This window comes from Mirounga angustirostris, unplaced genomic scaffold (assembly GCF_029215605.1).
Source record: "Mirounga angustirostris isolate CCGP_5_RB_7025 unplaced genomic scaffold, mMirAng1.0.hap1 SCAF_12, whole genome shotgun sequence".
Lineage (NCBI taxonomy): Eukaryota > Metazoa > Chordata > Mammalia > Carnivora > Phocidae > Mirounga > Mirounga angustirostris.
Window position 1 is genome coordinate 40906820 of NW_026991720.1, and position 16407 is coordinate 40923226.

General features: G+C 38.8%; 1 protein-coding gene across 3 annotated transcripts in view; it reads left to right on the forward strand.

Annotated features, from left to right (window-relative positions):
- The first annotated feature begins 2482 nt into the window (after positions 1-2482).
- Positions 2483-16407, forward strand: part of MATCAP2 (microtubule associated tyrosine carboxypeptidase 2) — a 45075-nt gene continuing 31150 nt past the window's right edge. Inside the window, exons 1-2 of one of the 3 annotated variants that reach the window (XM_045864421.2) lie at positions 2483-2857; positions 12236-12930. In XM_045864421.2, coding sequence (XP_045720377.1) covers positions 2833-2857; positions 12236-12930 — 720 coding nt within the window. In that variant the 5' untranslated portion in view covers positions 2483-2832. The remainder of the gene's footprint in view (positions 2858-12235; positions 12931-16407) is intronic. The other 2 variants (XM_064575054.1, XM_064575055.1) reach the window with 2 other exon arrangements.

Consider the following 16407-nt stretch of genomic DNA (forward strand, 5'->3'; position numbering starts at 1 on the left):
AGCAAATAATGAAATAATGTTCTAGGTGCATCTAACTACAGGGGCATCAAATTGTTTATTTTTGGAATTCTTAAGTTTAATGAAATGTCGAAGAGGGAGGTATATCTTTAGGGCACATCCTTTTCTAACTTTGGTGTGTGTGTATGTGTGTATAAACCCTTTCCTAACTAGTCAATAAGTTTCTTGGGGATAAATATCATGTTTTATAATGTACTCTAAAAGCACTAAGCCCAGTGCCTTATATGTAAATAAATACATTTTGATTTCTTCAGAATATAATTAAAATGGACAATATGATTAAGTATGCGTTAGTAAAAGCATTCTGAGTAAATCCTTTACATAAATGCTCAATATATGACTTGGAAACATCTTTTAGGAGTCTTTTTTTTTTTCTTTGAAAAATAATTCTTAAATTGCAGTGACTTTAAAAACTAGAAATTTGCAGTGGTAATAGATGCATTTTTATAGCAAACTTGGAAAGCAAATTTCAGAGTTTTAGTTACGTAAGGAAGATAGGTATGTAAGGTTCATTTATAGCCTTCTATTTTCCTTAGGACATATGTTGCAGGAATAACTGCCCTCATGAATGCAAGGATTCATTGCTCAAAACTCCATCAAGTGCTCTAACCTGAAGATTCCTTCTTTACATGGGCATTTTATATCATTCTATTTTCTTTGAGTTATCATTGAAAATGCATACTTTCTACTGTCTACTTATTCATTAATTTACAAATGTTTATTGAGTACCTACTGTGTGCCAGGCTCTATTCTAGATGTTGGGAATATAGCAGTGAACAAGCAAAAATCACTTCAGTTATGGAGATTTTATTCTAAGGATGGAGACAAATCAGTAAAATATTTGATAAATTAGTGTTCAGTACTAAGGGGGAAAAAATGAAACAGAGAAGTAGGGTAGGAAATCTGAGAAAGAAGTAGAATTTTAAATTGAGTGGCCAGGAAAGGCCTCACTGAGAAGTGACATTTGGATTAAATCCTGAAAGAGGTGAAGGAGCTATCCTTTGGCTGTCTGCGGGGAAGAGCATTCCAGGCAGGGGAAATCCCAACTTACAAAGGCCTTGAAGTGAACCAGTGCTTGGCATAGTTGAGAAATATCAAGGAGGCCAATGTGTCTGGAAGAGACCAAGGCAGAGAGTGGGGGTAAATGAGATCAAAGGGATGACAGAAGGCTAGGTCATAAAGGACCTCATAGGTAAGAATGGAAGCCATTGAAGTGTTCTGCACAGAAGAGTGACATCTGACTTTTTAACAGGATCACACTGGCGACTGAATTTTGAGAAGAAAGTGAAGAGGGCAAGGGTGGAAATATGGAGATCATTTAGGCTATAGCTATAAGCCAACAAGAGATGGTGGCTTGAAACAGGATGGTGGCAGTGGTGATAGTGAGAAGTGGCTGGATTCTGGATATATTTTGAAGATAGTATTCACAGGATTTTCAGACAGAATACGATGTAAGGTTTTCTACTATTTGTGATAGTTAAATTTCCACTGTTCCCTCCTAACTGATCAAAAAGTTACAAATTCTCACACATTTTCTGTCATTCCTAGATTATGATGTTAACATAACTTTTGTTCCTGAGTTTTTAAAACATATTTCAATGATTTCTGTGTCCTGTCTCAATCTTGAGGAAGGGTAAAGAGAAAATGTGGCTCAGAAATTTGACAGTGACAACACTATCTTATGAGCTCATTCTAAACTGTAAGCTTGGGGAGACTTAGTTCTTACCTTATTTCCTCCAGGCCTGTCTCAGAACCTTGCACACATCAGGCTCTCAAAAAATGTTGAATGTCTCTACATTTTCCACGGAATAACAAGCTGAAGACAACATCCAGCGGTATCAATTGCACAATCATAAATTAAAATGTGTATTTTAAGGGCGCCTGCGTGGCTCAGTCGGTCAAGCGCTTGCCTTCCGCTCAGGTCACGATCCCAGACTGCTGGGATCAAGCCTGCGTGGGGCTCCCTCTCATTCTCCCTCTGTGCTCTCTCTCTCTCCCAAATAAATAAATAAAATCTTAAAAAAAAAAATAAAATTTGTATTTTATTAAAGATATTAAGCTGGAACACTCAACTGATAAATGTATTTGAGCTTCCTCAAATAATAAAGATGCTCATTAACACCTTTCAACCTAAAGTTGTTTTAGCTTTTCCTAACCTTTTAACTTAAGGGCGGAGAAGATTGGCTTTGCAATTCACAGCTGGAGCGGTTATGTCACACCGCCCCTCTCTTGTGAAGTTCCCGCAGTGTTCAGCCGTCTTGAACAAGGCACAAACGTCTATAGGAATTATCAGACAAGATGCGTGTATACCAGTGGCCGGAGACCCAAGCCTCTCCCTGGGCCCAGCCCACACAGACCCCGGAGACACGGGCCTACGCTGTGTACGCCGGGAGTTGTAGTTTCCCTCCCTTCTCTCGCGTCCTTTCGAGTGTAGCCGCCGGAGCGCTAGCGCCCCAAGCGGCGCGCAGGCTCTGTGAAGCGCAGCGCACGAGGACGGCGAGGAGCGTTTCCTAGCAACGGGGGAGCGGCAACGTCACGGCGGCTGGTTCTAAGCGCCGCTGCCTACTGTAGAGTCGGTGTGTGTACCTTCCGGCACCTGCGGGCTGGAGGGAACGCTTCTCACAGCCGTGTCCGAACGTTCTTCGTCTGTCCTTACCCGCTTTATCCTGCCCCAGGTCGCGGAGAACAGCCTCCCGCCGCGACCCGCCTCTGAGGCCCGGGCCTTCTGGGCTAGAGGCGGTCCGGTCGGTTCCCGCTGGCCCTCGCCCCCCGCGCCCGTGGAGCCAGCCAGCCGCCCGCGGCCTCGGCGGGACGATGCTGGAGTCCATTCGCGTGACGGGTGAGTGCCGGGAAAGGCTGGCCCCTGGGTTGGCAGGGGCGACCAGCGTCCTGCCGGCCGCTGGCGGCGGGTGTGGGGCGACTCGGGGCCCCAACCGCCCAGAGGCCGAGGTAACGGTAGGATGTGGGTTCCGCGCGGGGCGCGGACGCTCAACCTGGCGCCGGGAACAGTGCGCGGCGCGCTGGCGGTGCTCAGAGAAAATGCGCGGAGGGAAGACAGAAAAAACGGTCCCTTTTCCTTTTGTCGCTTATTATCAGTAAGCACGTGCCATGGAATCTATGGAAGAAAATTATGATATACACATTACTGGCCCTACAAATGTGCTGTCTAAACATTTCATTTCAAAGCGTATTAGGTGCTATACGGTACTGGCGTCTAATTTTCTAGAATGTTCAGAAAAATCAGAGCTAAGCAAAAGAACACATTCCTGTATATGAGTGTTTACACAGTGTTTATTTCTCTCTGTGCTTTAATTCTTAAGTCAGTGAGAACGTTTTCAGTTTGTATTATTAGTAGGTCACTCTATAGTATGTATTATACCAACCTGAAGAAATGGGTGTTCAGACCCCAGGTCAGAAAGTTTACTTGCCTTTTATTTAAAAAAAAGTATGGATGTTAACCATTTAAATATTATACTACATATTAGAAGGCTTTTCTTGGCCATTATCCCGGCATTCAATTCTGTATAACATTTCTGCAAGACAGGGTCCGTGGTAGTCCAGTATCATGATGAAGAACAACAGAGTAAAGGGAAATGCCTAATCCTGAAGCTAGTGTCAAAATAAGGCTGGAATTTTTTAGTATCAGGCATTGCAGTACCAAACAGACCATTTTTTTTCCTATCGGTTTTTAAATTCTAAACTGAATTCCTTTCCAATGGAAATACTTGTGGTCTTAATTTTATGGTGTTTTACTTCATGTTCGGTTTTTTAAAATAGGGAGCTGATACTGTACTTTATCTTATTATTTATGTTGACAGGAAGCACAAGATCTAAGCAACTTAAATTAGCATTAGTTTTTTAAAATGTAATTTGGTGTGGACACTATTTTTTCATCTTAAATTACAGTGAAAAATTTGAAAAAGTTACTCAAAAATACCATACCTTCTTTTTGTTTTGGAGCAGGGTCTCTCAGCTTTGCACTATTAACATTGAATTAATGGATAATTCTTTGCTGTGGAGGGCTGTCCTATGCATTGTAGAATGTTTAACAGTATTCCTGGCCTCTACTCACTAGATGCCATTAGCACCCCCCCCCCCCACTTACACAGTTGTGACGACCAAAATGTCACCAGACATTGTCAAGTGTTCCCTAGAGGGCAAAATAACTCCCCTCCCCATCTAAAAACCACTGCCTTGGAGAAGAATATAGTTTGATTCCGTCAAAGTGAAGGTTTTTAGACAACGATTTAGAATAATATCAATTAAAATAATTTCCCCAAAACAAAACAATCATTGTAGAGAGAGAATACGATTATGATAATAGTATTAGAAAGTGGGTATTCTGACCAACCAGTCAGCAACAGAAAGTGGATCGCCTTTTCAGTAGGTGGAGGTGGAAGTTAAAGAGAGGTGCTTTATGAAACAGTAGACTCTCTCCTCTTGTCTCAACTCCATTTCTGTAATTCAGCAGCAAAAATCACTCCAACTCTGCATGTTGCATACCCTGAGATAGATAATTTCACAGTGAGTTTCTATAGTTCAGTGAGAATTAAAACAGCTATTTGAGGCAGCTAGAGCATCAAATTTACAGCCCTTTTAAAAATAATTTATCAGGTGATTTTTCAAAATAGTTTATTTCTTTTATATAGTACTTGACTAGTTAAAATGGTAGTTTCAGAACCCTATGACAAGCAGTTTCACTAACATACTAGAAAACCCATTTTGGACAGCTAGAAACTTACGAAGAGAGTATAGCTGAAAACATGCCCCCCTTTTCCCTTGCTATCTTCTCACTACTCATTGATACCTAAGAAGCCCATGTTCTTCTGGTGGTTTCTAATGTCAGGAGTGAAGCAATTAAATATTTCTGAAATCTCTTTCTGTATAGTATCTTTCTTCTGACTTATTAGTCATAATTTAATATAATCTAAATATAATGTCCTGGTAGAACTGACTGGGGAAGTAAAATAAGATGTCTATGCTATGTATACTGTTTGAAATGGAATCAAATCAGAAAAGTTTTTTTTTTTAAAGACTTTATTTATTTGAGAGAGAGAATGAGAGAGAGCACATGAGAGGGGGGAGGGTCAGAGGGAGAAGCAGACCCCCCGCCGAGCAGGGAGCCCGATGTGGGACTCGATCCCGGGACTCCAGGATCATGACCTGAGCCGAAGGCAGTCACTTAACCGACTGAGCCACCCAGGCGCCCCAGAAAAGTTTTTGTTTGCCTTCTCATACCTTTTGAAACATAGTTTATTATACTAAAGCCACTAAAATGTTGATTCTAGAATGTAGATGCAATTACTGTTAAATTTACCTTGGAAGTCCAAATATAATGATTCTAAATACTTTCCCATTTATATTATCCCATGGAGTATTTCTGTAGGAGCTGAATATAATATTGAATTTAACAATACTGGTAGTTAACACAGGCTGCTTACTACAGGCTGGCACTGTTCTTAGCACTTCATATACATTAACATTTTCAATCTTCACACCAATACTATGAAATATGTAGTAGTATTACCGCATTTACAGATAAGGAAACTGCAGCACAAAGAAGTTAACTTGGTCACGGTCACAGCTACTAATAAATAGCCAAGATTCAGATTGGGGAAGTTCCATTCCAAAGCCCATGTTTTCAACCACTAGGAAAGGCAGAACACTATTAACAATGACTATATGTTGATTTAAGCCACAAAGTTCAACATGAAGATCTCATTTAACATCAGTGGTATATTATCTGATAGTTTACTCAGGTTGTTCTTTTTTAAGTTTTTATCACAAGCAAGCTGTCAATAAGTTTTGCCTGGAAAAATCGTACTTTACTTGATTATAAAATTTTCAAGATAGAAGACCTCTAGCTCATTCAGTGAGAAACAAAAAGCTTCAGAAGTTGTATTGATTATGTTAATTTTTGATTTCCTACTGCCCATATTTTGTATGGGCTATAAGTGATTAATGAAAAGAAATGATTAACGAGTCATCTGGAAATGAAGCTCCTTTGTAACAAAAGTGAATGTTTAAAAATAACTGGAGACAAAAGTCGTTTTAAGGCCACTGTTGGGCCATATGGGATGAATACACTTAGGCCCATAGCTCCTGTTTGTGTTATAGCGGTAGGTACCTGCCATTAAAACTTGTCTTCGGGCGCCTGGGTGGCTCAGTTGGTTAAAGCAACTGCCTTCGGCTCAGGTCATGATCCTGGAGTCACTGGATCGAGTCCTGCATCGGGCTCCCTGCTCAGCGAGGAGCCTGCTTCTCCCTCTGACCCTCCCCCCTCTCATGTACTCTCTCTCATTCTCGCTCTCTCAAATAAATAAATAAATCTTTAAAAAAAAAAAAAAAAAAACTTGTCTTCAACATCACTGTTTCATTTTTTTTATGCCATTTTGGTATGATTCTTTTTTTCAACCTTCAGGCATTCAAATCCTGTATCCTTTCCTTCCTCTCAAATATTATTTTCCCTTGGCTACATCTCTGGCCATCCCTTCATAAGCAAGGCAGTGAGCCAGCAAAAACAAACAGGTGTATGCCATGAAGAGACAATTTCGGTATTGGAGTAGGCCATCATACAAACCAATGTAGAACTGTAACTGTGACAGGTGCTTCATAGAACCTTCTGGGGAAGTTGTCCTGGACAAGTGATACTTGAACTGAAGGGTGAGTGAGAATCTAACACAGGGGAGGAAGGGCTCTCCAAATATAGGGGACAGTGTATGAGGAGGTGTTGTGTCTGGAGAGAGAATGGTGAGTGTGAGGGGTTAACAGAATGAAAGGAAGGTACTAGAGTGGACTGACTAATGGGAACATGGTGCAAGGAGGCCAGAGAGGCAGAGTGACCTGACCATGAATGACTTCATATGCCATGGTTAGGAGTTTTGTCTTCATCCTGAGTGGAAAGCCATGGGGAAGGTTGTTTTCTGGCATGTTCACTGTTATTTCAGATGGTGTTTAGAGTGGCATTATAGAATACCCTGCATATTTCTAACTGTAAAATAATAACACAACAGTTTCTGACCAAAAAATGACAGTGTCACCTTACAATCATTGTTAGTTGTTGAGTAACACTGAAGTGCTCCTAACTGGGAGTGTGACATTTTTGGGAATCCTGAGTAAAGTTGACTTTCTCAGTTCCTGAGTGACATGAGCAGTGCCTTTTCATCTCTCTCTCTTTTTTTTAACTTACGATTGGGAAACTATATTGGGTTCTGTTGAATTTAGAGATACTAAAATTAGTAGGTTATCTGTTATAATGCAGACAAATTGGGCAATAAATATGTTTTCAAAGATACTGATTTTTTTCATATACCATTTAAAAGGTTAAGGTATAACTCACATTCAGTATAGTTCACAAGTCTTAAATGTGTAGCCCAATGAATTTGTGCATATGTAACCACTGCCTAGATGAAGATCTAGAACATTTCTAGCACCCAGTACCCTGATGCCTCTTCCTAGGTTATAACCCATCCCTCAGTGGTAACCACTATTCTGATTTCTAATACCATAAATTAGTTTTGCCTGTTTTTGAATTACGTAAAAATGAAATTGTACAGCGTGTACTCTTTTGATGTTATATCATTTGAGTTTTAAGTGATGAAGAAGTACTTGATAAAATGTTAATTTTGTTTCGGGCTATATTGTTTTGTTTTGCCTTCTGTTTGTAATCAAGTAACCTATCGTCTTGTTACATAAATTATGCCAGGTTCTCAGGTTTCATCAATATAGTGAACTGTATGAAATTGCCATTTTGTGGGTCAAAATTGGTTGAATGGTATTTTCCAGCAGGCTTTGTTTCTGGTGATCTAATCTTCCTTTCAGCCATAATTACTGTAAAGCCTCACCTCTTTACAGTTGTGAAAAACAAAGTTTAGTGAGTTCCTCTCTTTCCCATCCCTTTAGATGAGGAACATGAGGCACTGATGGGTTTAATGATTAGGCTAATATTACAGAGAGGTCATTGAAAGAACTGGGAATAGAAGCCGAGAATCCTGGTATCCTTTTCTCCTGTTCTAGATACAAATTAAGCTTTCATTGTGTTGGTAATTTCAGTATATTCACCTACTTGTGAATATACTGAGTATCAATTTTAATGTACTATTATTTCCAGGTTTTTCCTTCAATAAGGTAATCAGGTTGGGGTGAATGATTTCTTTGATCAACAAATTATTTTTGTTTAAGGTTATAGTGAAGTAGATTGCTGATGGCTAAAATGTCAAATTACGTAGTGACTTTTTTTTTTTTTTTTTTATTTGACAGAGAGAGACACAGCGAGAGAGGGAACACAAGCAGGGGGAGTGGGAGAGGGAAAAGCAGGCCTCCCGCGGAGCAGGGAGCCCGATGCGGGGCTCGATGCGGGGCTCAATCCCAGGACTCTAGGATCATGACCTGAGCCAAAGGCAGACGCTTAACAACTAAGCCACCCAGGCGCCCATACATAGTGACTTTTAATATAAGAAAGTAGGATTGATTGCCTTATTATTTTTCTGAGAGAAAATGAGTACATTTCCCCCAAAGAAGCCTGCATATACTTTTAATAAGTTTTGATTTTTCAGGAAAAAGAATAGGATGTTCTTCACTGAAATCTTCTTATAGGCCTTTTATTATGTTTCTATGCATGTTTAAAAGTCATTTTTTCCTTTGAAATTTTTTTATTGTTAATCACCATATATTACATCATTAAAAAGTCATTTTTTTCTTAAGACAATAGTTAAAATTACAAAAACAACCTTTAGATTCTCTAATAGTACATTTTAATGCAACTGAAATAAGATCAGTGTGACTCTGAGAAATTAATTTATTCAATCACCTGTCCCACTTTTATGAACTTCGTGGGAGATCAGCATTTGGCAGGATTGGTGTTTTATTAAATAAATACACCATTGGCACTCCCAAACCTTACTCATCAGCAGATGAGCTTAAAAAGGATTGATGCTAAACCTCTCAGGTAGATAATTAGCAAGTGAGCTGAAATTCTGTGACTCCTGGGGGGAAAGAGTTTTGCCCTACACACACTGTCACCTCTCTCCCATCCCCCACTCCCCATTGAGGGATTTGGCAGATGGTTTAGGACTTTCGTTAAGTGTCCTGAAGTGTATAGGTTGTTTGAAATGAAAGAAAATTCTGAATTTAGAGGTCACTGATGCTTTATGACAAAACAAAAGAACTCTTGAGTTCAGCTCTGTGGTCATAGAGCCACTAAATCTTAGGAACCAAAGAAAGCATTTTTACACTGAATATTCATTTTTTAAAAAATCAACAAAATATCATGTAATAAGCCATCAAAATTTAGGAATTCTTTAGAATAGTTTTATTCACTGATTTTAATTTGGTTTAACTTTCTCCATTTTTATCATGAAGCCCAAATGAGAAAAGAACCTGATTACCTCCCTTTACCTTCCTGGCTGTGCCTACTCCTCACCTGACTTTTCTAAGTTTGCGATACCCTTATTATCTCAGGTTTCTTGTTCTTTCCCTTTTAGTGTCCATTTCAATCTTCTCTTCCTAGTCACCTCTTGTCTTGTAAAGTTGTGTCTTTTTAGGGAAACTGACATTGTTCATGGGCATTGAGCTATATAGCCTGGGTTCTGGGGTTCCTTAGCCTATGTTTGCCCAGCCTGCCCAATTTGGACTATCATTTGGCAACACTTAAGTCTGAAACCCCTGAAGAACTGAGACCTGCCAGCCCATAATGAAAGTTTTATTTGTTCTGTTTATTTTTGGCTATTTTTTTCCCATTTATTGAATGGCTTCTTTGTGTAATCAACCTTCAACTTGACCCTGTGCAGTCTAGCTCCTACCTCTGAGCTTGTACATGTAGTAGACATTTAGCCCTTGCAGACTTATGCTTTTATGTTATCTTTAAGACACCAGAATTCAAGTTTAACATGTTGGCCAGAAAATGTTAACTGGAAGGACTTTTAAGTACTTACATATTTGGATTATTATTCATTTTTGATCTGGTAAGACTTTACCAGGTCTTTACCCTAAACCCTATGACTTCTAAGCTTTAAAAACTTATGTTTAGGGCAGGGTTTCTTTATCATAGCACTATTTTGGGATGGATATTTTTGTCATAGAAGTCTGTCCTGTGCATTGACAGATATTTAGCATCATCCTTGGCCTCTACCCACAAGATGCCAGTAGCACCCCTCCCTCGTTGTGACAACCAGAATGTCTCCAGACACTGCCATATGTCCCCTGGGGGACACAACTGCCTCTGGTTGAGAACAACTGGCCCAGGGTTTTTCCTCTGTTATATTTTCACTTCTGCAGTTATCTCCTAGAACTGTAGAATGGTTCCAGAACTACAGATACCTGTTTATCTTGAATGGTTGGAGAGTGACATGTTTAGGGTCCTGCCATTCATTCATTCATTCAGTGTACGTTTATTGAATGTCTATCAGATCATGCTAGATGTTGGAAGAAATGAATAAAACACAGTTCTGGTACCTATCTTAGTACATCAGTTATTCAGATTACCATGTCTTATTAGGGTCTGTGTTCTGTACAGAGGAAGAAAAGGGGCAGTGCTGTGCATATAGCAGACTTAATATTGAATATGTGCTGATAATTGAATGAATGGCCATATATATAACACAACAAGCATGGACTCTGTAATCACATATACCTGCATTCAAATCCGTTTGCAGTTTATTACTTTATTGTCATATAACCTTGAGCAAATTATTTAACATTTCTGAGAGTAAGTGATATAACATGTAGTTTTCTGTGAAATCCCAAACTCACATAAATTTGTCAACAAATGGTGTCTGTCATTATTATTATTATCATCATCATCATCATTATTAACCACTGGTTATTATAGAAAGGATTCCTGAATGTCTAATCTTAAATGAGTGAATGACAGATGTATGTGGATAAAGTTTTCAAAAAATTGAAATAAATTGTGTTTCTTGGCAAGGCAGGCATCTGTCCAAGTCGGCTAGCATTGAAAATGCTTCCATAATAGGAGTCAAAGGTTGGGGCTGGAGGCATTAGGGTCCATTGAGACTTGGAAAAGTGAACTGGTTGAGAGAATTAGATATCACTTGCAGAGAATCATATGTAATTTGGAGGAAAGGTTTATAAGCAGGCTTGGCCAGAGGTCAGATTTGTAGATAGGAGTTGGCCTGGAATCTAGTTTTGGTAAGTAGGATTTAAGACAAACTTACTTTGTTGGTTTAGAATTAAATATGAAAGTTCTTTAAGGTCTAGGCGCAGCCTCATCTGTTTTCTTCACATTGCTTTCTTCCTGCTCTGATTTCTAGGTTATTGTCTGTATTTTCTGGTTTTCACATTTAAACTTACACTACCATGTATTATTATTCAAATCTTCAGATTTGCCTTCAGAACCAGATTAGAAGCTGGTTGAAGGCAGGAACAATGGATTTATAAAGATGTTTCTCGTAGCCATGTATCTAGTTAGTAGTATTCCATATGTTTGTGGAATGAAAGAATGCAAGTCAACACAGATTTAAAGCAGTGCATGAACATCAGTATATCAAGTGATTTGTACCTCTTTAAAGCCCTTGTGAAATCTAAAGGCAAAGCTGACCTCTCCTTCATTTACCATATGATATTCTAATGTCTATGTAATAGTAATTACAATTTTTTTCAGACTTGGCGAGAAAAAAATCTTAATTTTCTTTCATATTAACCTGTAGCCTAGAATTAAGAAAATCAACCAATTGAGTGACATTACTAAAACATGCTTTAACATACACATATCATCTATTTAATTTTAAAAAATGATTTTTGAGATAAATAAGGCAGTGTCCTCCTTTTGCTGATGGCTATCTTTATTTATAGCATCCAATTTCAAGATTGTGTTGGCTTTGAAAATGCCTTGGATTTTACTTTGATATTGGTGATACTATTGAAAATTATATCTTTTCTGTGAAATCATATTCTTTGGTAGAGTTGACTATTCAGATTATGTGTATTACCTCACACTGATATTAAACTTTGATCATCTAAATAGTTTGAAGCTGATAATTTTTATAATTTAGCATATATATGCTTGTATAGAAGTGGCACTGTCTAGCATGACCAAAGTTTAGTAACATATTTTTTAATATTTAAAATGTCTTTTCTAAAGATTGTTGCAAAATTATAAAGTTTACAGAACCTTCAGAATACTTTTTGTATAATAAGCAATTTGCTTCATCTGGTATCTTTGTTATTTCTTTTGTTTTGATTTTGTTTATTAACACAGAAAAGCTTCACTGGCCTGAGCAAGAACTTGCGAAGAAGTCTGTTCTAAATGCAGAAGAGTCATTGATCATTGACAGCAAAAGAAGCATTTCACATTTATCTTCTGGGATACTAAAGGACATTTTCACAACTGGAACCAGTAGTTACAATGTCCTACTACAGAGCAAAGAGGAGAAAAAGCATTATTCACAAAAACAGTCTTCTTCCACCTACTCCAAAAGATGTAGAAAACCCAGCAAATCTCCTAGTTCTTCTCGTAGTAAAGATCTTCACAAGATGAAAGTCCCAGTGCCTGTGATGAGCAGTGGTACTTGGTACTGCCTAGAAAGGCAGCCTGGTGTTTTTGTCACTAGTTCAGTGTCGAGTCCCATAAAGTTTACACATGATATCTCTGTTACAGGGAACAGCATAGTACTGCCACCTAAACCCAAAAACAAGGTAAAGCGACGCCATTTCTCTGCTCTGCCAAAGCCAAAGCTGCAGCCTCAGTTGTCTAGAAGTTTTGAAAAAGGAGATGACTTTTCTGGGAAGAAATTTTGTATACTGACTGCTATAAAGCCCACCAACCTGGAGAAAGAGAAACTGAGATTCTTCAAATCTGACTATACCTACAATCCTCAGTTTGAATATGCAAACCCATCTCTGCCAAGTGTGTTAGCCAAACACAGCAATGCATCTGACAGATTTCTTAAACAGGTAAAACACTACTACAGTAGTGGCATTTCATTTTTATGTAACTAAAGCAATTACTTGCAATCTTATAAAAAGAAAAAGACTTTAAAAAATATTTCAGTTATTTATATGTTAACTCCCGTCCAGGACACGTAAATATGTGACAAGAAATCTCCAGGTGAGTGCCATAGTCTGTATGTAAAGTATTTTGCACTAGTCAGAATCTATGAAGAATCTGTTAGACTTTGTGATAAGAAGCATCTATATTTGGAAAAAGCTTCAGATTCTGGTTCCAGACTTTCATTTGGGAGTTACATACTTGTAGCCCATTAGCCAACCCACAGATGAGTGTTGCGTAGCTCACACTGTGTTTGTGTTTTCTATTTGAGTATGCCCCAGGTGGATCATACATTGGTTCCCCTGTTGTATTACATTTCCACCTTACTTAGCCTCCATAGGCATTTTGGGGAGCTAGGTTTGATACTTGCCCATGAACTTTTTAATGCTTTACTGAAATTATTTATCATCATCAAATAAATATTTCAGCACTCATTTAAAGAAGAAGATAATGGAGTTTTAAAAATTATTTCCAAGGTTAGCAAATCATGATGTAAATGCTATGAACAACACTTTCCAAACTGCTCAATGTAGACACTTAGCACATAGTTTTGTGTATTACAAGGCTTAATAAACTTTGAAATCCATTTAAATTATTGTGGGGAAATTGGCTGAAGGGTGTAATGTTGAGATCATATAGGTAGACTACATTTTGTTCAGTTAACTTTCTACACATTTTTATAATACATGAAGTTCAACTTGGCTTTGTAAGTGATTGAAAATCTGTTTGTAGGCTAGGTAAAACTGCATGGTTCCATTTGCCTGTGGTGTGTGCCGTATTTTAGCATTTTTCCACAATACAGTTCCTTGGAATTGTGGCCAGCAGATTTTTTGTTGTTATAAATGACATAAAATCTGACCAGTCTTTTGAAGCCATTATGTAAAGCTTATTTTAGGATTACAATAATTTTGGTCTTCCTATTTATTTTCCTTTGTTAGAAGAAACCTTTTCATCTGCTTCTCTGGATTTTTAATGGGTATTCACTTTTTATTTAAATGTGGTGAGGTTGTGCTAAACAGTAATAAAAAGGTCAGCTATTGTTTTCATTCCTATTTTGGCAGTCATTTTCTGATTTTTTTTTTTTTTTGAAATTGCAATTGATTGAATAGGGCTTTCACTCATTTAAAATTTATGATAATTATAAAAATGCTATTTGCTTTTCCACCCATTAGTGCTAAAAGAGATGGCTGAGATTTACTTACCAGTATTCTTTAATTTGGTATCCTGTCCTTACCCCTGCCCGTTGGGAAGGACATTTCCCACCATTGGATCAAAGTAAATGTTCTCTCATTTCCCTGGAAGACAATTAGGAAGCATCAGCAGCTCCACAGACTGAGAATTGACACTGCTTGACCTGTGACTTTACAATCTATTTTAACTCAATTCCAGTTTGAGGCGATAAATGTATAGTTAGGTTGCTTGAGTATATAATGTAGCACCAGCAGTCCTAGCTGGCTGTGCTTCAGATGCCGCCATTTGGGAGAATGCTCCCAACGATGCCTAGTATACTATTTAAACCACTTTAATCAAACAAAAGGGACTCATTAGAATAGGCCCTCTATAAAATATGCTTAAGTTCCTATTCAGCATCTGAGTGAATTGTGACATGATGCCATAACATCCTTCCCCTCCCCAGCTGTGAAGCAAAAGCACAGCTTCAGAGCTAGCATAATTCAGAAACATGCTGCACAAAGAGGCCGGGATAGCTAAGTTGCCCATTGGTCTCTGGCCTCCACCCTGAAGGCCTTGTCATTCTCTAGGAGATCATCTTCCTACTGTCAAGATCTGAATCCTTCTGTGGCAGGCAATCTACACTGTCGTTGGAGAGTGAGCATGATCCTCCAAAATTCACAGATTGGCAGAACAATGCAAAATTTTCCATGTACAGATAAGTCTATCAGAGTAGAACCAAAGCTATGGTCAAGCTCTGGTCATTCCCAATTGATGGTCCCATCAATGTCAAGGAGTTCCAGGATTCAGGATTTTGTGGTCTAGGCATTAGGTTCCCCAGGAGAGAGTCAGGTCCTTGAGGTGGTTCATGGGATCTAGCATGGGCTATAGGACTTGAATATCACTCCAGGACTTGAATAGAATGTTTGAATATAACTTCCCGCTAGCCCCTTGCTGACAGCCATGGTGGCCCTCAGCTCCCCAACCCTTGAGTGTGTTTAAGCTTGACAGAAACTGAGAATATCTGTTTTCTGTGGCTCTGGACCTTTGCAGGAAAGAGTCCAGTGCTTCCTGGGGGCTGAAGGGATCTGGGATGAGAGAATGCTGAAAGCTTTTAAGGGTCAGGTGCATCCTCACCGGTGGGTCAGAAGTGGATCCTTAGTGGCACCCTTGTGCAGTAAAACTGATAGCCAGTACACTTTCTGTCCTACTTCCTGAGGGCTGACTACCCCTGGGAAACCTAGATGCCAAATCCATTTGGCTTTGCATTCTGTACTTTGTTGAATAAGATTGATAGTGAGAGATGAGAAGAGTCTTCAGGGTGGTAATAAGAGTCCTTGAACTATTTTCAGTATTTCCAGCAGTCAAATGGAAATTATATATTTACATGATAAAGCCAATGGACAGCTTAAGTGATTTGTTTTCTACCTCCGGCTGAAATCATATCTTAGTGTAGATCCAGGCGACCTCATGCTATCTAGAAGTTCTGATTGGTAGAGTGGTATTTAATAACATTGGGAAAATAAGTTAACTTTTGTTTGGCTAGGTAAGATAAAAGTTGAATTATTTTCTTATGTGTTAATAAAACTGGAGCAGTGGAGATAATTAGCAGTTGGTAAATGGGGAGCTTTTGTGTGAGAGAAGGAAGGCTTTGGGGTGTTGGGTAAAGACCTTGGGACAAGGCTACCCTCTGGCTGATAGGGAAGAAAAGTTAAAGGTGGGTGTGCAAAAGGAGCTGACAGAGCAGGCCCAAGACTGCTGACTTTAGGAAGTCTGCTTGCAAGATTAACCTTGGCCTGGTGTCTGGGAACTTAACTGGTAAACAGTTTCCTACACTGAAATAAAACTTTCCCTAAATGATAAGAGTAGCTTGCTGTGCCTAAACTGTGCAAACTGTTTATTTATATTAACACCTCTTTTCCTTTTGGGAGTCTGGAATTTTGGAACATGCTAGGCGTAGGGGTACTTATGTACCAGCCCCCAGTAAAAACCTTGGGTACTGATCTGTAACAGATTTCCTTGGTAGACCACTCTTTACACATTCTTAGAACTCAGTTGCTGGAGAAATTAATTGCATCCTTTTTGACTTCATTCAGAGAGGACTCTTGGAAGCTTGCTTCTGGTTTCCTTCAGACTTTACTGGATGTAAGAAATGGGGGGGGGGGGCTTAAGTTGATCTCTTAAAGGCATTTATTTACATTGAGATTTTAGAA